This window comes from Peromyscus maniculatus, chromosome 1 (assembly GCF_049852395.1).
Source record: "Peromyscus maniculatus bairdii isolate BWxNUB_F1_BW_parent chromosome 1, HU_Pman_BW_mat_3.1, whole genome shotgun sequence".
NCBI classification, from domain to species: Eukaryota; Metazoa; Chordata; class Mammalia; order Rodentia; family Cricetidae; genus Peromyscus; species Peromyscus maniculatus.
The window spans coordinates 26,704,047-26,728,121 of record NC_134852.1 but is presented as its reverse complement, the minus strand read 5'-3'; the positions used below and the strand labels follow the sequence as shown (position 1 = coordinate 26,728,121).

At 39.6% G+C, this 24,075-nt stretch overlaps 1 protein-coding gene across 1 annotated transcript in view; it reads right to left on the bottom strand.

Moving 5' to 3' along the window:
• The window catches only part of LOC143272049 (uncharacterized), a 41,510-nt gene that overhangs the window by 4,860 nt on the left and 12,575 nt on the right, over window positions 1-24,075 (bottom strand). The window contains exons 8-18 of the mRNA XM_076565618.1: window positions 21,451-21,484; window positions 19,540-19,606; window positions 17,847-17,933; window positions 15,357-15,442; window positions 13,284-13,350; window positions 11,620-11,706; window positions 9,132-9,217; window positions 7,083-7,149; window positions 5,419-5,505; window positions 2,939-3,024; window positions 900-966 (exon numbers count right to left, since the gene is read on the bottom strand). Of these exons, the coding sequence (XP_076421733.1) occupies window positions 900-966; window positions 2,939-3,024; window positions 5,419-5,505; window positions 7,083-7,149; window positions 9,132-9,217; window positions 11,620-11,706; window positions 13,284-13,350; window positions 15,357-15,442; window positions 17,847-17,933; window positions 19,540-19,606; window positions 21,451-21,484 (821 nt within the window). The remainder of the gene's footprint in view (window positions 1-899; window positions 967-2,938; window positions 3,025-5,418; window positions 5,506-7,082; window positions 7,150-9,131; window positions 9,218-11,619; window positions 11,707-13,283; window positions 13,351-15,356; window positions 15,443-17,846; window positions 17,934-19,539; window positions 19,607-21,450; window positions 21,485-24,075) is intronic.

The window sequence follows — 24,075 nt, the reverse complement described above, 5'->3', positions numbered from 1 at the left end:
GCCATAAATATGCAACTTCTGATTCACACAAACCCTCACTCTAGTGCTCCTGGTACAAGCAAAAAAGTTTCCTAACCTCCAGCAGCTCATGGTGATGATGTCGCTTTAATATGAATAGATAAGTATCTAATTACAACCCTCCAGTGTTTTAAATGTTTGAATGTGGCACAAAGAATGTACGGTTATGTTGTTTTAAAACACAGAACAAAAAATCCGGAAGTTAGAGTGGTACTATATGGTAATTGTATCTTCCCTTCTACAACTGCTGGTAAGTGGGGCAAGGATTCCTATTATGTAACTAGGGAAAGTTGTCAACATACTCGTAGGGATTCAAATAGAAAACATGCTGTAATCTCTTCATAATGAAAAGTTTTGATGAGCCAATTACACGTGGCTAAATTTGCACTATTTCCTGCTAGTGTCAATACAGAAGCAAAGAGAGAAAGAGAGGAGAGGCTCTCATATGTGATCCTGAAGTAGGAGTGTCCATGGAAAGATAGAAGCTACCTGCCTTTATGCCAATGGTAACACCTGGACGATTCCTAGATCACTGAAACAACTGGACCCATTAAAATGTATGCAGGTGTGTTACCACAGTCGTGTTTTCAAATCACTCTAAGGTGTATTTATTTCTGCACAACATCCTTGGTCAAACATGAAACATCTAATCCGTGAGGACTGACCTTTGTCTTCTTATCACTGTCTTTCCAGTCCATTCCTTTATGGGGTCCCCACTCCCTACAAGGACTTATTGCTCACTTACAATTTATCAAGTGATGGTTCACACCAACAAAATATTTTTCTCTGGCCATATTTTCATACAAAACTGAGGTAGGTAGACTACTGCTGCATTCTAACAACATTCACAAGAAAATGAATTTCACAAAGGATCACTTTACCGTAGGAAGTGATTCAGTTCCATTATCCTCTGGGACAGGTGTGAGAGCATCACATTTTTCAGGGAGCCTTTAGGATAAAAACATGCAATAATGGGTGGATTTGGTCCTTTGACCGACTCTGTTGTAAGATTGGTTACCTGCATATTAAGCAGCAATTTTGCATTACGTATTTCAACATACACCCAAATTTTACAGTTTTGTGTTGCTTTTGTGAATTTCAACTTAACTCAATCTATAAAACATTCAGTGAAGACTCACTCTTAGTTCTATTTAAAAATCAAAATCAAAGCTGTCAGTGGCCTGGTAGAGGCCTCAGTCAATAAGAGTGCTTGATGCCCACACATAACAAACTGAGTTTGAATGATCATCAACCGCATAAAAAGCTGGGCATGGACACATGCACTTGTAACCCAGTCTTTGGGTGGAAGAGACAGGGTATCATTTGGGCTTGTTGGCTGCTAGAGCTGCTCCAGGTTCAGTCAGAGACCTTATGTCAAGTGGGTAAGTGGGAGAATGACACAAGAAACCAATATCCTCCTCTTCTCTTCATGTCGCACACAGACATAGGCAAACCAGGCAACACACATCTATGCACACTAGAGACAGGATGGTGGTTTTTGCACACACTTTGTTCTGATGGTTGCAGTAACTGAATGATGGCTTTGTGGTTGTGTGCTCTAGCACTGAATGCTCCTATTTCATTCTTTTCCCTCTACCTCTAAGGTACCACGGCCTCTTTTCTGTCAAGAAACTTTTAGGCATTTCATTGAGTCTAATCATCTCTCCCAGGATAGTTTGGTAGAAAATGAAATACACTCTATCTCTAAGCAACAAGCTGCCAACAATGTCAGAAGTCACTCCTTTTTTGGTGCTTTGAAGCTACTTTTTCCACCACCCCCACCCCCACACAGACAGGCACACAGGGACAAGGAAGTGGGGTTCTTCTACATCCTTTGTTCTATTTGATGCAGTAGGTATATTTTATAGTTGTATATGTACATGAACAGTTCCTTTATTACTCCTGGTTCATCCCTCCTGTCCTGATCCTATAGCACAAATTCCCTTCTCTGTTCTCTGTTATCTAAGAGATAGACTTGGTGCAACAGGAGAGCAACCCTTGCCTTTACTCTCACAAGCCAACATATGGTTGACAGGTTATAGGTGGCCTTGTATTTGTTGTTGTTGTTACCTGTTTGCTAGTAGAAGCTAGACCATCACCAAATGTTGCCTTGGACTATTAAGTAACAGCCTGTTCTAAAACTCATAGGAGGGGAGCACAGTCTCTCCTTCTCCTGTCCTTCCTGGCTATGTCTAAGCTCTAGGTGCCTGGGGTTTGTAGTTGGAGAACTCTGATTCAATAGCTATGTTTTTCTTGCTTCCATGTTGGGCTTCACCCAGTTGAGTGAACCTTCTCTACAGAACCATGTCTGAAGCCTACTGCTGATGGGATCCCCAGCAGAGCCAAAAACTTTGAGTCATAGTTGTTTATACTCATTGTGGATAACTGTGCCTAACCATGACTGATGTTTCAGGAGTGTGGGTGCACAGATTCACATCTGACCAACACAGCATTGAGACATTTCAGACAGAATCCACTCCCCCCCCCAAAAAAAGAAAAGAAGTAGCGATTAAAAAAAAAAAAAAAGAATAGTGTCTGGTAATAGCATTTAACCTTCACTAAAAAATACTAAAATGATCACAAATTTCACTGTGATAAATTAAGTTGAAACTTTTCAAAGTAAACAACATTAATATGGTTTCCCTAACTAGTAGAAAATCACCAATCAAATCAGATTGTTGTTAAATGGGAGCTGAGCCATTCGCACACTGTTCTCTTGTTTTGTTTTGTTTTGTTTTGTTTTGTTTTGTTTTGTTTTGTTTTGTTTTGTTTTGTCTTGGTTGGAACAGTCCCTTTGCCAGCTCAGGCTATGTGCCTCTGAGTTGAAGCCAATCTTCCTCCTCTCATTTTAGTATTCCTTACTTAAAGAATTTTCACTCTCAAGAACAGGACTAAGACTGTAAAAAACAGGACACATTACCTATTTGACTCAACCTGGTCCTCCATTGAAAACTGGGCCATCTCTTGTTTTCCTTTAGAAGCCATTTTAATTGCTGTCAACCCACACTGTAAAGAAAAAAATTACACTTTATATATCAACATGCTTCTCAACTGAAAATTTATCAGAGAATCTGTAAAGAATCAGTCACAAAGGACAGATTTTCCTTCATCCCTTGCTGCAAGTTCACACACACACAGCTGGACCCTTCCTTTGGACACACCATTGCCCTGTCCAACATTGCCTGTGAGCACCCCTCCTCTCCAGAACTCTCCACAAACACTCACTGGTTCCAAGCTTCTTAGCTCCATGGAGATGTGACTCTATTGCCCCAACCCCATTATGTGGCATCTAGGTTTGGTGTGCCTTTGTTCGGTAAGAGAGCTCAAGTGGCCTCTCTGGAGCAGTTTGTTAACCTATTTTTCCAAACTATGTCTTCCCTAAACTGTGAATTATTATCTCCCAACCTGAACAGCATTTCCTATACACATAGAAAATTTGAACAAATTAAATAAAAAATGTCTTCTTGGTATGTCTTCTTCAATGATCAATTTCCAAACTTGCCTGTGTGCCAGTGACCTTTCTCATTTTCCACTCCAGCCTTATCTCTGAGAATCAAGCCCCATCAGTAACTTCGTAATTGCAACAGACTTCTGTTTATTCTACAGATATTTATCTTTAAAACTAATTCATTTTTATTGTGTATGTATGGGAATTGTGTGGGGGTCTTTTTCCTTGGTTTAATTTTAAAATTAAGCCCAATTCTGAAACCAAGTAGGCTGTGTGCTGTGTTACTTTTAACTATGTATAAAAATATAAAAAACATATTTGGAGAAAAATGTTTCACTCTGAACAGATTCATTGAGACTGCTTGATCTTTGGCATGTGATGGGTGGACCTGAGTGTCATTGCTGGGTATATACTGGGGATGTCGTTGAATGCTGTTTACCTTGGTTTTTGCTTCAATATCTGCATTGTAGTCAAGCGGTTTGCTGTCAATTCTTGTGTTTCCTGGGATGATCCCTCGTCACTATTCTTGCAAGGAGAATGCACTGCTGACACTCGAGTATGTGTGAGTGTGTGTGTTTGTGTACGTGTGTGTGTGTGTGTGTGTGTGTGTGTGTGTATGAATACTAAAATATTTACAGTGAATGTATAAATCAGAGGGCCAGTGAGAGGGCTAAGGTGATAAAGGCACTTGCCAGGATGACTGACAATTGGAATTTGATCCCTGAGACTGAAATGGTGAGAGGAGAGAACTGACTGCTATAAATTATCCTTTGACCTCCACACTTCTGCTATGGCACACAGGTTTCTTGCCTTCCCTCATCCACCAAATAACTCAGGACCAGGGTGTCCTCGAATTGACAAAGACCAGCTTGCCTCTGCTTCATGAGTGCAGGGATTAAAGGTGGGCATCACCATGCCCAGCCTGCTATTGATGTTCTTCCTGCCTATATGTTCTCTGGGTTTCAATGTGTCAAACTGGCAGGCTGATGAGGACTGTTGTCTAGGGAGTAGCAGACATGTTGATGCTGGCTACTTATAACAACTTATGATATCTTGGCTTACACTCTGATCATCTGCATTACAATCATATTCATTCTGGGGTCTGGAAAGATGGCTCAGTAGTATAAACACTTATTGCTTTTGTTTCATTCTTGTAAAACCCTTGTTACTCTTGCAGAGGGCCTGGGTTTGATTCACAGCACCCACTTCTTGTCTGACAACCATGCAGAACTGCAATTCCCGGGGATCAAATGCCCTCTTGGATGTCTCTGGGCAGCACACACACACAAGGTGCACAGAGAGAATGTATGCAAAACTTTAAAACACATAAAATAAATCAATTTAAAATATACAGGTATGTTGGGTACATTCATGTTGACATGAGCTACCCGAGTCTCCATTATTTATACTCTTCATTTCTATGAGATCTTCTCTCGGTGTTGCAAGTTGCTCAACTTTTGATTTTTTTTCTCCATAGTCTAATTTACTATCACTTACCCGTTAAAACAGTGATTTTTCAACCTGTGGGTCAGACCCATTTGGTAATCATAGGACTCTTATTCACAGAGGTCACCTAAGACCTTCTGAAAATACAGATATTGACCTTATGAGACATAACCTTAGCAAAATTACACTTATGAAGTAGCAACGAAAATAATTTTATGGTGAGGGTCACCACAACATGAAGAACTGCATGAAATGGTCACAGCATTAGGAAGGGTGAGAACTACTGTCTTAGAAGGTCATTAGGTTGGGTGTTCCCAGAAGTGAGGGTAGAAAGGACGTGAAGGACATGTTCCAGGCTGGGTTCTTCTTCTCTGACACTATTTGCAATAATGTAGACATAGGAACACAGAAGCATCATTCCTCTCACAAGCAAATATGTTAGTTTTGAAATTAGTGGGAATTACCACTAAGTATTTTTTTTTTATTTTAAAGCTCTCAGTTATTACCTCTCCCAGAGAAAGGAGGTTGACTTCAGTTTTAAACTTCTTTAATGCCCAGGTCTTGCTATCATCAGAAAGATGTTTTTCTGTTTTCTGCAATGGAAAGGTAGAGGATTAACTTTCTTGGTTTGGGTCTGAAATTAATTCTTTTGTTTTGGAGTGCACAATTTTGAAACTACTTTATTCCTTAGCAGGTACTGAAAATTGAAACATGGAAAGTAGAAACTCTCACTGAAAAGTGAAATATCTTCAAATATGCTCATGTATTTACAAATTACTACAACCTCATCAAGAACTAAAAGGTAGCCGGGCAGTCGTGGCTCACGCCTTTATTCCCAGCACTCGGGAGACAGAGCCAGTCCGATATCTGTGAGTTCGAGGTCAGCCTGGGCTACCAAGTGAGTTCCAGGAAAGGTGATAAGCTACACAGAGAAACCCTGTCTCAGAAAAACCAAGAAGACAAAGAAAAAAAAAAAAAACAAAACGTAATTATGCTAGCCTAGAGTAAGAGAAAATCATGAACTGAGAAACTTGGTCTTGCCCTGTTGCTGAGATTAAACTGAATTCCCTTGGTTTTAGAGTTTCTGATCTTATATGACATGATTATTAATTTTAATTTGGCCTCTTCCCTCAGTGTTTCTCTATCATGGTGGGGAGGCAAAAGTACATGTTATTTTCCATTTAGAAATAAACTCTGATGTAATTACTAGTGTCTTCCATATCATAGTACCTAGGAAACTGCTTTTGTCCATTGATTGACATTCAAAAGCCATAAATATGCAACTTCTGATTCACACAAACCCTCACTCTAGTGCTCCTGGTACAAGCAAACAAGTTTCCTAACCTCCAGCAGCTCAAGGTGATGATGTCGCTTTAATATGAATAGATAAGTATCTAATTACAACCCTCCAGTATTTTAAATGTTTGAATGTGGCACAAAGAATGTAAGGTTATGTTATTTTAAAACACAGAACAAAAAATCCGGAAGTTAGAGTGGTACTATATGGTAATTGAATCTTCCCTTCTACAACTGCTGGTAAGTGGGGCAAGGATTCCTATTATGTAACTAGGGGAAGTTGTCAACATACTCGTAGGGATTCAAATAGAAAACATGCTGTAATCTCTTCATAATAAAAAGTTTTGATGAGCCAATTACACGTGGCTAAATTTGCACTATTTCCTGCTAGTGTCAATACAGAAGCAAAGAGAGAAAGAGAGGAGAGGCTCTCATATGTGATCCTGAAGTAGGAGTGTCCATGGGAAGATAGAAGCTACCTGCCTTTATGCCAAAGGTAAAAGCACCTGGACGATTCCTAGATCACTGAAACAACTGGACCCATTAAAATGTATGCAGGTGTGTTACCACAGTCGTGTTTTCAAATCACTCTAAGGTGTATTTATTTCTGCACAACATCCTTGGTCAAACATGAAACATCTAATCCGTGAGGACTGACCTTTGTCTTCTTATCACTGTCTTTCCAGTCCATTCCTTTATTGGCTCACCACTCCCTACCAGGACTTATTGCTCACTTACAGTTGATCAAGTGATGGTTCACACCAACAAAATATTTTTCTCTGGCCATATTTTCATACAAAACTGAGGTAGGTAGACTACTGCTGCATTTTAACAACATTCATAAGAAAATGAATTTCACAAAGGATCACTTTACCATAGGAAGGGATGGAGTTCCATTATCCTCTGGGACAGGTGTGAGAGCATCACGTTTTTCAGGGAGCCTTTAGGATAAAAACATGCAATAATGGGTGGATTTGGTCCTTTGACCGACTCTGTTGAAAGATTGGTTACCTGCATATTAAGCAGCAATTTTGCATTACGTATTTCAACATACACCCAAATTTTACAGTTTTGTGTTGCTTTTGTGAATTTCAACTTAACTCAATCTATAAAACATTCAGTGAAGACTCACTCTTAGTTCTATTTAAAAATCAAAATCAAAACTGTCAGTGGCCTGGTAGAGGCCTCAGTCAATAAGAGTGCTTGATGCCCACACATAACAAACTGAGTTTGAATGATCATCAACCGCATAAAAAGCTGGGCATGGACACATGCACTTGTAACCCAGTCTGTGGGTGGAAGAAACAGGGTATCATTTGGGCTTGTTGGCTGCTAGAGCTGCTCCAGGTTCAGTCAGAGACCTTATGTCAAGTGGGTAAGTGAGAGAATGACACAAGAAACCAATATCCTCCTCTTCTCTTCATGTCGCACACAGACATAGGCAAACCAGGCAACACACATCTATGCACACTAGAGACAGGATGGTGGTTTTTGCACACACTTTGTTCTGATGGTTGCAGTAACTGAATGATGGCTTTGTGGTTGTGTGCTCTAGCACTGAATGCTCCTATTTCATTCTTTTCCCTCTACCTCTAAAGTACCACGGCCTCTTTTCTGTCAAGAAACTTTTAGGCATTTCATTGAGTCTAATCATCTCTCCCAGGATAGTTTGGTAGAAAATGAAATACACTCTATCTCTAAGCAACAAGCTGCCAACAATCTCAGAAGTCACTCCTTTTTTGGTGCTTTGAAGCTGCTTTTTCCACCACCCCCACCCCCACACAGACAGGCACACAGGGACAAGGAAGTGGGGTTCTTCTACATCCTTTGTTCTATTTGATGCAGTAGGTATATTTTATAGTTGTATATGTACATGAACAGTTCCTTTATTACTCCTGGTTCATCCCTCCTGTCCTGATCCTATAGCACAAATTCCCTTCTCTGTTCTCTGTTATCTAAGAGATAGACTTGGTGCAACAGGAGAGAAACCCTTGCCTTTACTCTCACAAGCCAACATATGGTTGACAGGTTATAGGTGGCCTTGTATTTGTTGTTGTTGTTACCTGTTTGCTAGTAGAAGCCAGACCATCACCAAATGTTGCCTTGGACTGTTAAGTAACAGCCTGTTCTAAAACTCATGGGAGGGGAGCACAGTCTCTCTGTCTCCTGTCCTTCCTGGCTATGTCTAAGCTCTAGGTGCCTGGGGTTTGTAGTTGGAGAACTCTGATGCAATAGCTGTGTTTTTCTTGCTTCCATGTTGCGCTTCACCCAGTTGAGTGAACCTTCTCTACAGAACCATGTCTGAAGCCTACTGCTGATGGGATCCCCAGCAGAGCCAAAAACTTTGAGTCATAGTTGTTTATACTCATTGTGGATAACTGTCCCTAACCATGACTGATGTTTCAGGAGTGTGGGTGCACAGATTCACATCTGACCAACACAGCATTGAGACATTTCAGACAGAATCCACTCCCCCCAAAAAAAAGAAAAGAAGTAGCGATTAAAAAAAAAAGAATAGTGTCTGGTAATAGCATTTAACCTTCACTAAAAAATACTAAAATGATCACAAATTTCACTGTGATAAATTAAGTTGAAACTTTTCAAAGTAAACAACATTAATGTGGTTTCCCTAACTAGTAGAAAATCACCAATCAAATCAGATTTCGAATGATGAACTGTTGTTTTTAAATGGGAGCTGAGCCCTACGCACACTGTTCTCTTGTTTTGTTTTGTTTTGTTTTGTTTTGTTTTGTTTTGTTTTGTTTTGTTTTGTTTTGTCTTGGTTGGAACAGTCCCTTTGCCAGCTCAGGCTATGTGCCTCTGAGTTGAAGCCAATCTTCCTCCTCTCATTTTAGTATTCCTTACTTAAAGAATTGTCACTCTCAAGAACAGGACTAAGATTGTAAAAAACAGGACACATTACCTATTTGACTCAACCTGGTCCTCCATTGAAAACTGGGCCATCTCTTGTTTTCCTTTAGAAGCCATTTTAATTGCTGTCAACCCACACTGTAAAGAAAAAAATTACACTTTATATATCAACATGCTTCTCAACTGAAAATTTATCAGAGAATCTGTAAAGAATCAGTCACAAAGGACAGATTTTCCTTCATCCCTTGCTGCAAGTTCACACACACACAGCTGGACCCTTCCTTTGGACACACCATTGCCCTGTCCAACATTGCCTGTGAGCACCCCTCCTCTCCAGAACTCTCCACAAACACTCACTGGTTCCAAGCTTCTTAGCTCCATGGAGATGTGACTCTATTGCCCCAACCCCATTATGTGGCATCTAGGTTTGGTGTGCCTTTGTTTGGTAAGAGAGCTCAAGTGGCCTCTCTGGAGCAGTTTGTTAACCTATTTTTCCAAACTATGTCTTCCCTAAACTGTGAATTATTATCTCCCAACCTGAACAGCATTTCCTATACACATAGAAAATTTGAACAAATTAAATAAAAAATGTCTTCTTGGTATGTCTTCTTCAATGATCAATTTCCAAACTTGCCTGTGTGCCAGTGACCTTTCTCATTTTCCACTCCAGCCTTATCTCTGAGAATCAAGCCCCATCAGTAACTTCGTAATTGCAACAGACTTCTGTTTATTCTACAGATATTTATCTTTAAAACTAATTCATTTTTATTGTGTATGTATGGGAATTGTGTGGGGGTCTTTTTCCTTGGTTTAATTTTAAAATTAAGCCCAATTCTGAAACCAAGTAGGCTGTGTGCTGTGTTACTTTTAACTATGTATAAAAATATAAAAAACATATTTGGAGAAAAATGTTTCACTCTGAACAGATTCATTGAGACTGCTTGATCTTTGGCATGTGATGGGTGGACCTGAGTGTCATTGCTGGGTATATACTGGGGATGTCGTTGAATGCTGTTTACCTTGGTTTTTGCTTCAATATCTGCATTGTAGTCAAGCGGTTTGCTGTCAATTCTTGTGTTTCCTGGGATGATCCCTCGTCACTATTCTTGCAAGGAGAATGCACTGCTGACACTCGAGTATGTGTGAGTGTGTGTGTTTGTGTACGTGTGTGTGTGTGTGTGTGTGTGTGTGTGTGTGTGTGTATGAATACTAAAATATTTACAGTGAATGTATAAATCAGAGGGCCAGTGAGAGGGCTAAGGTGATAAAGGCACTTGCCAGGATGACTGACAATTGGAATTTGATCCCTGAGACTGAAATGGTGAGAGGAGAGAACTGACTGCTATAAATTATCCTTTGACCTCCACACTTCTGCTATGGCACACAGGTTTCTTGCCTTCCCTCATCCACCAAATAACTCAGGACCAGGGTGTCCTCGAATTGACAAAGACCAGCTTGCCTCTGCTTCATGAGTGCAGGGATTAAAGGTGGGCATCACCATGCCCAGCCTGCTATTGATGTTCTTCCTGCCTATATGTTCTCTGGGTTTCAATGTGTCAAACTGGCAGGCTGATGAGGACTGTTGTCTAGGGAGTAGCAGACATGTTGATGCTGGCTACTTATAACAACTTATGATATCTTGGCTTACACTCTGATCATCTGCATTACAATCATATTCATTCTGGGGTCTGGAAAGATGGCTCAGTAGTATAAACACTTATTGCTTTTGTTTCATTCTTGTAAAACCCTTGTTACTCTTGCAGAGGGCCTGGGTTTGATTCACAGCACCCACTTCTTGTCTGACAACCATGCAGAACTGCAATTCCCGGGGATCAAATGCCCTCTTGGATGTCTGTGGGCAGCACACACACACAAGGTGCACAGAGAGAATGTATGCAAAACTTTAAAACACATAAAATAAATCAATTTAAAATATACAGGTATGTTGGGTACATTCATGTTGACATGAGCTACCCGAGTCTCCATTATTTATACTCTTCATTTCTATGAGATCTTCTCTCGGTGTTGCAAGTTGCTCAACTTTTGATTTTTTTTCTCCATAGTCTAATTTACTATCACTTACCCGTTAAAACAGTGATTTTTCAACCTGTGGGTCAGACCCATTTGGTAATCATAGGACTCTTATTCACAGAGGTCACCTAAGACCTTCTGAAAATACAGATATTGACCTTATGAGACATAACCTTAGCAAAATTACACTTATGAAGTAGCAACGAAAATAATTTTATGGTGAGGGTCACCACAACATGAAGAACTGCATGAAATGGTCACAGCATTAGGAAGGGTGAGAACTACTGTCTTAGAAGGTCATTAGGTTGGGTGTTCCCAGAAGTGAGGGTAGAAAGGACGTGAAGGACATGTTCCAGGCTGGGTTCTTCTTCTCTGACACTATTTGCAATAATGTAGACATAGGAACACAGAAGCATCATTCCTCTCACAAGCAAATATGTTAGTTTTCAAATTAGTGGGAATTACCACTAAGTATTTTTTTTTTTTATTTTAAAGCTATCAGTTATTACCTCTCCCAGAGAAAGGAGGTTGACTTCAGTTTTAAACTTCTTTAATGCCCAGGTCTTGCTATCATCAGAAAGATGTTTTTCTGTTTTCTGCAATGGAAAGGTAGAGGATTAACTTTCTTGGTTTGGGTCTGAAATTAATTCTTTTGTTTTGGAGTGCACAATTGTGAAACTACTTTATTCCTTAGCAGGTACTGAAAATTGAAACATGGAAAGTAGAAACTCTCACTGAAAAGTGAAATATCTTCAAATATGCTCATGTATTTACAAATTACTACAACCTCATCAAGAACTAAAAGGTAGCCGGTCGGTCGTGGCTCATGCCTTTATTCCCAGCACTCGGGAGACAGAGCCAGTCCGATATCTGTGAGTTCGAGGTCAGCCTGGGCTACCAAGTGAGTTCCAGGAAAGGTGATAAGCTACACAGAGAAACCCTGTCTCAGAAAAACCAAGAAGACAAAGAAAAAAAAAAAAAACAAAACGTAATTATGCTAGCCTAGAGTAAGAGAAAATCATGAACTGAGAAACTTGGTCTTGCCCTGTTGCTGAGATTAAACTGAATTCCCTTGGTTTTAGAGTTTCTGATCTTATATGACATGATTATTAATTTTAATTTGGCCTCTTCCCTCAGTGTTTCTCTATCATGGTGGGGAGGCAAAAGTACATGTTATTTTCCATTTAGAAATAAACTCTGATGTAATTACTAGTGTCTTCCATATCATAGTACCTAGGAAACTGCTTTTGTCCATTGATTGACATTCAAAAGCCATAAATATGCAACTTCTGATTCACACAAACCCTCACTCTAGTGCTCCTGGTACAAGCAAACAAGTTTCCTAACCTCCAGCAGCTCAAGGTGATGATGTCGCTTTAATATGAATAGATAAGTATCTAATTACAACCCTCCAGTATTTTAAATGTTTGAATGTGGCACAAAGAATGTAAGGTTATGTTATTTTAAAACACAGAACAAAAAATCCGGAAGTTAGAGTGGTACTATATGGTAATTGAATCTTCCCTTCTACAACTGCTGGTAAGTGGGGCAAGGATTCCTATTATGTAACTAGGGGAAGTTGTCAACATACTCGTAGGGATTCAAATAGAAAACATGCTGTAATCTCTTCATAATAAAAAGTTTTGATGAGCCAATTACACGTGGCTAAATTTGCACTATTTCCTGCTAGTGTCAATACAGAAGCAAAGAGAGAAAGAGAGGAGAGGCTCTCATATGTGATCCTGAAGTAGGAGTGTCCATGGGAAGATAGAAGCTACCTGCCTTTATGCCAAAGGTAAAAGCACCTGGACGATTCCTAGATCACTGAAACAACTGGACCCATTAAAATGTATGCAGGTGTGTTACCACAGTCGTGTTTTCAAATCACTCTAAGGTGTATTTATTTCTGCACAACATCCTTGGTCAAACATGAAACATCTAATCCGTGAGGACTGACCTTTGTCTTCTTATCACTGTCTTTCCAGTCCATTCCTTTATTGGCTCACCACTCCCTACCAGGACTTATTGCTCACTTACAGTTGATCAAGTGATGGTTCACACCAACAAAATATTTTTCTCTGGCCATATTTTCATACAAAACTGAGGTAGGTAGACTACTGCTGCATTTTAACAACATTCATAAGAAAATGAATTTCACAAAGGATCACTTTACCATAGGGAGAGATGGAGTTCCATTATCCTCTGGGACAGGTGTGAGAGCATCACGTTTTTCAGGGAGCCTTTAGGATAAAAACATGCAATAATGGGTGGATTTGGTCCTTTGACCGACTCTGTTGAAAGATTGGTTACCTGCATATTAAGCAGCAATTTTGCATTACGTATTTCAACATACACCCAAATTTTACAGTTTTGTGTTGCTTTTGTGAATTTCAACTTAACTCAATCTATAAAACATTCAGTGAAGACTCACTCTTAGTTCTATTTAAAAATCAAAATCAAAACTGTCAGTGGCCTGGTAGAGGCCTCAGTCAATAAGAGTGCTTGATGCCCACACATAACAAACTGAGTTTGAATGATCATCAACCGCATAAAAAGCTGGGCATGGACACATGCACTTGTAACCCAGTCTGTGGGTGGAAGAAACAGGGTATCATTTGGGCTTGTTGGCTGCTAGAGCTGCTCCAGGTTCAGTCAGAGACCTTATGTCAAGTGGGTAAGTGAGAGAATGACACAAGAAACCAATATCCTCCTCTTCTCTTCATGTCGCACACAGACATAGGCAAACCAGGCAACACACATCTATGCACACTAGAGACAGGATGGTGGTTTTTGCACACACTTTGTTCTGATGGTTGCAGTAACTGAATGATGGCTTTGTGGTTGTGTGCTCTAGCACTGAATGCTCCTATTTCATTCTTTTCCCTCTACCTCTAAAGTACCACGGCCTCTTTTCTGTCAAGAAACTTTTAGGCATTTCATTGAGTCTAATCATCTCTCCCAGGATAGTTTGGTAGAAAATGAAATACACTCTATCTCTAAGCAACAAGCTGCCAACAATCTCAGAAGTCACTCCTTTTTTGGTGCTTTGAAGCTGCTTTTTCCACCACCCCCACCCCCACACAGACAGGCACACAGGGACAAGGAAGTGGGGTTCTTCTACATCCTTTGTTCTATTTGATGCAGTAGGTATATTTTATAGTTGTATATGTACATGAACAGTTCCTTTATTACTCCTGGTTCATCCCTCCTGTCCTGATCCTATAGCACAAATTCCCTTCTCTGTTCTCTGTTATCTAAGAGATAGACTTGGTGCAACAGGAGAGAAACCCTTGCCTTTACTCTCACAAGCCAACATATGGTTGACAGGTTATAGGTGGCCTTGTATTTGTTGTTGTTGTTACCTGTTTGCTAGTAGAAGCCAGACCATCACCAAATGTTGCCTTGGACTGTTAAGTAACAGCCTGTTCTAAAACTCATGGGAGGGGAGCACAGTCTCTCTGTCTCCTGTCCTTCCTGGCTATGTCTAAGCTCTAGGTGCCTGGGGTTTGTAGTTGGAGAACTCTGATGCAATAGCTGTGTTTTTCTTGCTTCCATGTTGCGCTTCACCCAGTTGAGTGAACCTTCTCTACAGAACCATGTCTGAAGCCTACTGCTGATGGGATCCCCAGCAGAGCCAAAAACTTTGAGTCATAGTTGTTTATACTCATTGTGGGTAACTGTGCCTAACCATGACTGAGGTTTCAGGAGTGTGGGTGCACAGATTCACATCTGACCAACACAGCATTGAGACATTTCAGACAGAATCCACTCCCCCCCAAAAAAAGAAAAGAATTAGCGATTAAAAAAAAAAGAATAGTGTCTGGTAATAGCATTTAACCTTCACTAAAAAATACTAAAATGATCACAAATTTCACTGTGATAAATTAAGTTGAAACTTTTCAAAGTAAACAACATTAATGTGGTTTCCCTAACTAGTTGAAAATCACCAATCAAATCAGATTTCGAATGATGAACTGTTGTTTTTAAATGGGAGCTGAGCCCTACGCACACTGTTCTCTTGTTTGTTTTTCTTTGTTTTTTTTTTGTTTTGTTTTGTTTTGTTTTGTTTTGTTTGTTTTGTTTTGTTTTGTTTTGTTTTGTCTTGGTTGGAACAATCCCTTTGCCAGCTCAGGCTATGTGCCTCTGAGTTGATGCCAATCTTCCTCCTCTCATTTTAGTATTCCTTACTTAAAGAATTGTCACTCTCAAGAACAGGACTAAGATTGTAAAAAACAGGACACATTACCTATTTGACTCAACCTGGTCCTCCATTGAAAACTGGGCCATCTCTTGTTTTCCTTTAGAAGCCATTTTAATTGCTGTCAACTCACACTGTAAAGAAAAAAATTACACTTTATATATCAACATGCTTCTCAACTGAAAATTTATCAGAGAATCTGTAAAGAATCAGTCACAAAGGACAGATTTTCCTTCATCCCTTGCTGCAATTTCACACACACACAGCTGGACCCTTCCTTTGGACACACCATTGCCCTGTCCAACATTGCCTGTGAGCACCCCTCCTCTCCATAACTCTCCACAAACATTCACTGGTTCCAAGCTTCTTAGCTCCATGGAGATGTGACTCTATTGCCCCAACACCATTATGTGGCATCTAGGTTTGGTGTGCCTTTGTTCGGTAAGAGAGCTCAAGTGGCCTCTCTGGAGCAGTTTGTTAACCTATTTTTCCAAACTATGTCTTCCCTAAACTGTGAATTATTATCTCCCAACCTGAACAGCATTTCCTATACACATAGAAAATTTGAACAAATTAAATAAAAAATGTCTTCTTGGTATGTCTTCTTCAATGATCAATTTCCAAACCTTCCTGTGTGCCAGTGACCTTTCTCATTTTCCACTCCAGCCTTATCTCTGAGAATCAAGCCCCATCAGTAACTTCGTAATTGCAACAGACTTCTGTTTATTCTACAGATATTTATCTTTAAAACTAATTCATTTTTATTGTGTATGAATGGGAATTGTGTGGGGGTCTTTTTCCTTGGTTTAATTTTAAAATTAAGCCCAATTCTGAAACCAAGTAGACTGTGTGCTGTGTTACTTTTAACTATGTATAAAAATATAAAAAACATATTTGGAGAAAAATGTTTCACTCTGAACAGATTCATTGAGACTGCTTGATCTTTGGCATGTGATGGGTGGACCTGAGTGTCATTGCTGGGTATATACTGGGGATGTCATTGAATGTTGTTTACCTTGGTTTTTGCTTCAATATCTGCATTGTAGTCAAGCGGTTTGCTGTCAATTCTTGTGTTTCCTGGGATGATCCCTCGTCACTATTCTTGCAAGGAGAATGCACTGCTGACACTCGAGTATGTGTGAGTGTGTGTGTTTGTGTACGTGTGTGTGTGTGTGTGTGTGTGTGTGTGTGTGTGTGTGTGTATGAATACTAAAATATTTACAGTGAATGTATAAATCAGAGGGCCAGTGAGAGGGCTAAGGTGATAAAGGCACTTGCCAGGATGACTGACAATTGGAATTTGATCCCTGAGACTGAAATGGTGAGAGGAGAGGACTGACTGCTATAAATTATCCTTTGACCTCCACACTTCTGCTATGGCACACAGGTTTCTTGCCTTCCCTCATCCACCAAATAACTCAGGACCAGGGTGTCCTCGAATTGACAAAGACCAGCTTGCCTCTGCTTCATGAGTGCAGGGATTAAAGGTGGGCATCACCATGCCCAGCCTGCTATTGATGTTCTTCCTGCCTATATGTTCTCTGGGTTTCAATGTGTCAAACTGGCAGGCTGATGAGGACTGTTGTCTAGGGAGTAGCAGACATGTTGATGCTGGCTACTTATAACAACTTATGATATCTTGGCTTACACTCTGATCATCTGCATTACAATCATATTCATTCTGGGGTCTGGAAAGATGGCTCAGTAGTATAAACACTTATTGCTTTTGTTTCATTCTTGTAAAACCCTTGTTACTCTTGCAGAGGGCCTGGGTTTGATTCACAGCACCCACTTCTTGTCTGACAACCATGCAGAACTGCAATTCCCGGGGATCAAATGCCCTCTTGGATGTCTCTGGGCAGCACACACACACAAGGTGCACAGAGAGAATGTATGCAAAACTTTAAAACACATAAAATAAATCAATTTAAAATATACAGGTATGTTGGGTACATTCATGTTGACATGAGCTACCCGAGTCTCCATTATTTATACTCTTCATTTCTATGAGATCTTCTCTCGGTGTTGCAAGTTGCTCAACTTTTGATTTTTTTTCTCCATAGTCTAATTTACTATCACTTCCCCGTTAAAACAGTGATTTTTCAACCTGTGGGTCAGACCCATTTGGTAATCATAGGACTCTTATTCACAGAGGTCACCTAAGACCTTCTGAAAATACAGATATTGACCTTATGAGACATAACCTTAGCAAAATTACACTTATGAAGTAGCAACGAAAATAATTTTATGGTGAGGGTCACCACAACATGAAGAACTGCATGAAATGGTCACAGCATTAGAAAGGATGAGAACTGCAGCCTTTGAAGGTCATTAGTTCGGGTGTTCCCAGAAGTGAGGGTTTAAAGGAGGTGAAGGACATGTTCCAGGCTGGGTTCTTCTTCTCTGACACTATTTGCAATAATGTAGACATAGGAACACAGAAGCATCATTCCTCTCACAAGCAAATATGTTAGTTTTCAAATTAGTGGGAATTACCACTAAGTATTTTTTTTTTATTTTAAAGCTATCAGTTATTACCTCTCCCAGAGAAAGGAGGTTGACTTCAGTTTTAAACTTCTTTAATGCCCAGGTCTTGCTATCATCAGAAAGATGTTTTTCTGTTTTCTGCAATGGAAAGGTAGAGGATTAACTTTCTTGGTTTGGGTCTGAAATTAATTCTTTTGTTTTGGAGTGCACAATTTTGAAACTACTTTATTCCTTAGCAGGTACTGAAAATTGAAACATGGAAAGTAGAAACTCTCACTGAAAAGTGAAATATCTTCAAATATGCTCATGTATTTACAAATTACTACAACCTCATCAAGAACTAAAAGGTAGCCGGGCAGTCGTGGCTCACTCCTTTATTCCCAGCACTCGGGAGACAGAGCCAGTCCGATATCTGTGAGTTCGAGGTCAGCCTGGGCTACCAAGTGAGTTCCGGGTCAGCCTGGGCTACCAAGTGAGTTCCAGGAAAGGTGATAAGCTACACAGAGAAACCTTGTCTCAGAAAAACTAAGAAGAAAAAGAAAAAAAAAAAAACCAAAACGTAATTATGCTAGCCTAGAGTAAGAGAAAATCATGAACTGAGAAACTTGGTCTTGCCCTGTTGCTGAGATTAAACTGAATTCCCTTGGTTTTAGAGATTCTGATCTTATATGACATGATTATTAATTTTAATTTGGCCTCTTCCCTCAGTGTTTCTCTATCATGGTGGGGAGGCAAAAGTACATGTTATTTTCCATTTAGAAATAAACTCTGATGTAATTACTAGTGTCTTCCATATCATAGTACCTAGGAAACTGCTTTTGTCCATTGATTGACATTCAAAAGCCATAAATATGCAATTTCTGATTCACACAAACCCTCACTCTAGTGCTCCTGGTACAAGCAAACAAGTTTCCTAACCTCCAGCAGCTCAAGGTGATGATGTCGCTTTAATATGAATAGATAAGTATCTAATTACAACCCTCCAGTATTTTAAATGTTTGCATGTGGCACAAAGAATGTAAGGTTATGTTGTTTTAAAACACAGAACAAAAAATCCGGAAGTTAGAGTGGTACTATATGGTAATTGAATCTTCCCTTCTACAACTGCTGGTAAGTGGGGCAAGGATTCCTATTATGTAACTAGGGGAAGTTGTCAACATACTCGTAGGGATTCAAATAGAAAACATGCTGTAATCTCTTCATAATGAAAAGTTTTGATGAGCCAATTACACGTGGCTAAATTTGCACTATTTCCTGCTAGTGTCAATACAGAAGCAAAGAGAGAAAGAGAGGAGAGGCTCTCATATGTGATCCTGAAGTAGGAGTGTCCATGGGAAGATAGAAGCTACCTGCCTTTATGCCAAAGGTAAAAGCACCTGGACGATTCCTAGATCACTGAAACAACTGGACCCATTAAAATGTATGCAGGTGTGTTACCACAGTCGTGTTTTCAAATCACTCTAAGGTGTATTTATTTCTGCACAACATCCTTGGTCAAACATGAAACATCTAATCCGTGAGGACTGACCTTTGTCTTCTTATCACTGTCTTTCCAGTCCATTCCTTTATGGGGTCACCACTCCCTACAAGGACTTATTGCTCACTTACAATTTATCAAGTGATGGTTCACACCAACAAAATATTTTTCTCTGGCCATATTTTCATACAAAACTGAGGTAGGTAGACTACTGCTGCATTTTAACAACATTCATAAGAAAATGAATTTCACAAAGGATCACTTTACCATAGGAAGGGATGGAATTCCATTATCCTCTGGGACAGGTGTGAGAGCATCACATTTTTCAGGGAGCCTTTAGGATAAAAACATGCAATAATGGGTGGATTTGGTCCTTTGACCGACTCTGTTGAAAGATTGGTTACCTGCATATTAAGCAACATTTTGCATTACGTATTTCAACATACAACCGAATTTTACAGTTTTTTGTTGCTTTTGTGAATTTCAACTTAACTCAATCTATAAAACATTCAGTGAAGACTCACTCTTAGTTCTATTTAAAAATCAAAATCAAAACAGTCAGTGGCCTGGTAGAGGCCTCAGTCAATAAGAGTGCTTGATGCCCACACATAACAAACTGAGTTTGAATGATCATCAACCGCATAAAAAGCTGGGCATGGACACATGCACTTGTAACCCAGTCTTTGGGTGGAAGAGACAGGGTATCATTTGGGCTTGTTGGCTGCTAGAGCTGCTCCAGGTTCAGTCAGAGACCTCATGTCAAGTGGGTAAGTGAGAGAATGACAGAAGAAGCCAATATCCCCCTCTTCTCTTCATGTCTGCACACAGACATATGCAAAATGTACAACATACAATACACACACAGACACACACACACACACACACACACACACACACATCTGGAAACACTAGAGGGAGGATGGTGGTTTTTCCACACACGTTTTTCTGATGATTGCAGTAACTGATGACTTTCTTGTTGCTCAAAGCACTTAAAGCTCTTATTTCATTCTTCTTCTTCTACCCCTAAAGCACCATGGCCTCTTCTCTGTCAAGAAAATTTTTAGGCATTTTAGGCATATCATTGTGTGTCATGCTCTCTCCCAAGAAATTGGTTTGGTAGAATGTGAAGTATACTCTATCTTGAAGCACCCAGCTGCCAACCAATTCAGACTTCACTACATTTTTGGTGCTTCGAATTGCTTTTTGATAGTCCATTCACAAGCATATTATGAAACTGTGACAGGACTATTCTTATATTCTACAAGTGTTTCTGTTTAATGCTTAGTCTTTATGAGGCAGTGGAGAGCAACACTGTCCCCTCAGTTCTACTCCATCCAAACTACACTGAAGATCTCCACGTTTCAGGGCTTATGGTTTATAAGTTCTGGGGCAACCACTTTTCTTTCCTACCTGACACATCCCTTGGGCTTCACCCCAGTTGTGGAACTCATTGAGGGGACTATTAACCTTCTGTATAGAAGCATATCAATAAGGCCACTCTGAGGCGATCTTCAGCAAAACCTGGGAGAGTCTTGAACCTTGCCAGTTTACTCACACTCTCTCCAGCAGACAGCTCACCCAAATGTAACAGTGAACCAAATTAATGCCCTGCAAACTAATATTGTTACACATATGTGCATGGCATGTGATGTGCAGTGTATTTGTATGTATGTGTGATTTCAGGTACATACATGCCAGTGTGCTGGTGTGGTGACTGGAATACACACATGAGCGTTGACACTCACCTTCAACCTTATTTTTGTGACTGGGTCTCTCATTAACAAATCCAAACCCCAGGCTATTTATTCATGAAACTTCAGGGGATTCTCTGTCTCCACCTCCAATCTCACCATGAGCTCCCCAGGATTATAGATGCACACAAGACCATCAAGCCTCATGTGGATTCTGGGCATCCAAACTCCCATTCTCACATATGCACAGTAAGCACCTTATCCACTGAAACATTTCCCTAGCCATGGCTTATTAACAGCATTTCATACTGTATCAGAGGTATAATCAGTCATTTCAGTATGAGTGCTCCACAAATAATTATTCAGCTTTGATTAACAAAAAAATAAAGAAGCTGAAATTGTCTTACACAGAGGAAAACATGGTTACAGTTTCTGAATTTTATATTCTCTAATTACTCAGTGTATTTTAAAATGCAGACTCTCTTACCACAGTGAAGGTCTTTCTTTAACTCTTCCAGTAACTGCAAAAGAAAAAGGCAAAATATGGTAGAAGCAACTGCAGAAAATATGGGTATTAAATGTCAAGGCCAATATTTTATTACTACTTGACAACAATTCTGTATACCCTTTAAAGTGGATATTGATTGATAAACAATAAATACATGGAGAACTCTTAATTCCCACTTCCTTGTATATTCAAATACAGAAGATGAATTTATCACAAGTTACTACTTAAAAATAAACTGTTGTGTGAAATTCCTTTGACCTTGAGTACTATCAGACAGAGAAACTGGCATCTTAACCAGAATCAACATCACAAACTGAAGTGTTAAAGGGATAGCACAGTGTTGCTGCTGCTGGATTAGTCTTTGGACTAGTGGTGCTAGGAGAACTGTTAGTGAGTACACACATCCTGTATAGAAGTGAAAAGAGATTTTTCAAGGATTCAGTTGAACTTGTTCCATTGAAGATGAAAATTCCAGACACAAGGAAGCTCAGTCTACAGTGACTGCTCTTTGCAGCACAGCAGAACATAAGAAACACAAACAGACCAAGGACAACGACCTTTGCAAAGAATTTCCAGCTGCCAGTGTGGCCAAATATATACACACAGAGGTCAGTGTGTATACTCTCCTCAACTGCTTCCGAGGAGGATGCTGAAGCCTCTGGGTTCCAGCTCTGGTCTCTTGCTCATGTTCAGTGCAAAGAAGTTCACTCTCAGCTGCTATCGCCTTCCATGGTAAGAGCCATTGGAAAGACTTCTGCAGTAGTTATGCACCTGGACTCTACCTCCAGGAAGAGAAGCATAGAAGAAACGTGGGGCCAGAGCACCAATTCCAAGGGAGTAGAACCTCACAGTCTCCCAGGAAAAATAGACGCCAGGAAAATATCAAAGTGAGAGGTGAAATTAATAAAATAGAAACTAAGAGAATAATACAAAAAATTAATGAAACAAAGAGTTGGTTCTTTGAGAAAATCAACAAGATAGACAAGCCCTTATCCAAACTAATCAAAAGACAGAGAGAGAGAATCCAAATCAACAAAATCAGAAATGAAAGGGGGGACATAACAACAGACATTGAGGAAATCCAGGGAATTATCAGGTCATATTTCAAAAACCTCTACTCCACAAAACTGCAAGACCTAAAAGAAATGAACAATTTTCTGGATAGGTACCACATACCTAAGTTAAAACAAGACCAGATAAACTATTTAAATAGTCCAATAACCCCTAAGGAAATAGAAACAGTCATTAAAAGTCTCCCGACCAAAAAAAAAGCCCAGGACCAGATGGTTTCAGCGCAGAATTCTACCAGATTTTCAAAGAAGAGTTAATTCCAATACTCTCTAAATTTTTCCACATAATAGAAACAGAAGGAACATTACCAAACTCCTTCTATGAGGAAACAATTTTATTTGTTTCCACATTTAAAACTTCTAGCGAGTCAAGCTTTCACTCTATGCTAACAGTTTGCCCTCTACAAAGGAATAAAAACAATTCTTATTTCTTTTTTTCAGTTACAGTATGTAAAACTGGAGTGTAAACATCTTAGCATTGCCCATGGCTGAGGCAGAGCATTTGTCCCACCAACAAATGTGCTGAGATTGTGGCTCTATGTTAGAGCCTATGCTTGGCATGTGGGAGGCCTGCATCAACCCTCCTCACCACAAAGAAAATTCCAATGCTGAAATAATGAAGAAACTCACCCACATTACAATAATACTGACTCTTTTTACCTCACCACTTATGTAAAGAGGGTCATTCCGATTCCTCTACACTGTTCACTTGTTGCTGTGCTTTCCCAAGGCAAGGCAGGTGTGGAAGTGTCCATGGTGACAGTTGCTGAAAGCCCAAACCCTGTAGTGTTTCTCCCTCTTAGAATCTCATCCAGACTTGATGGACCAGTCAGTGCCGTCTACTACAGAACAGTGTTCTTTTCTCAGCCTCCCTCCCACTCTGGCAAATTTTTCTGGAAATTATGTCTTGTAGCATAAAAACCAAGAAGCAACATATACTACACTAACTGACAAAACTAAAGGGAAGAGGTGTTGGCAGTGTAGCCAATAGGGAGAGCACCAGCCTAGAATGCTTCTAATGGTAGTGTTGGATCCCCAGCACTGTGTCTAGAACTCAAAATCCATTCATGGTTTAAAAAGTTATTGATAAGCCTATTATTTCTTATGGCAAGGTATATTTACATTAAATGGAGGCAAATTAAAGATAAATATAAAACCATATGTGAATTGTCTAATATGTCTAAATTGAGAAATTATAGGAAGGAAAAAACCAGAAAAAGTTATATTTAGTCCCAAAAAACTTAATGAAAGTAACTGAATACTGTATTTTTTGTTTTCTTTTTACATGATCACATTTTATTGACCCTGATGTATATAAAATATGTAACATAAATACAGTGTATTTATTTAAAAAAATGAAAGAAAAATCCATTTTATAACATGTCACATGACTGTCACATGACTATAGATAACACATACTGCGGACTAGGTTAAAAAACTTTATGTAACATAAATCCAGTGTATTTATTATAAAAAAAATGAAAGAAAAATCCATTTTATAACATGTCACATGGCTGTCACATGACTCTAGATA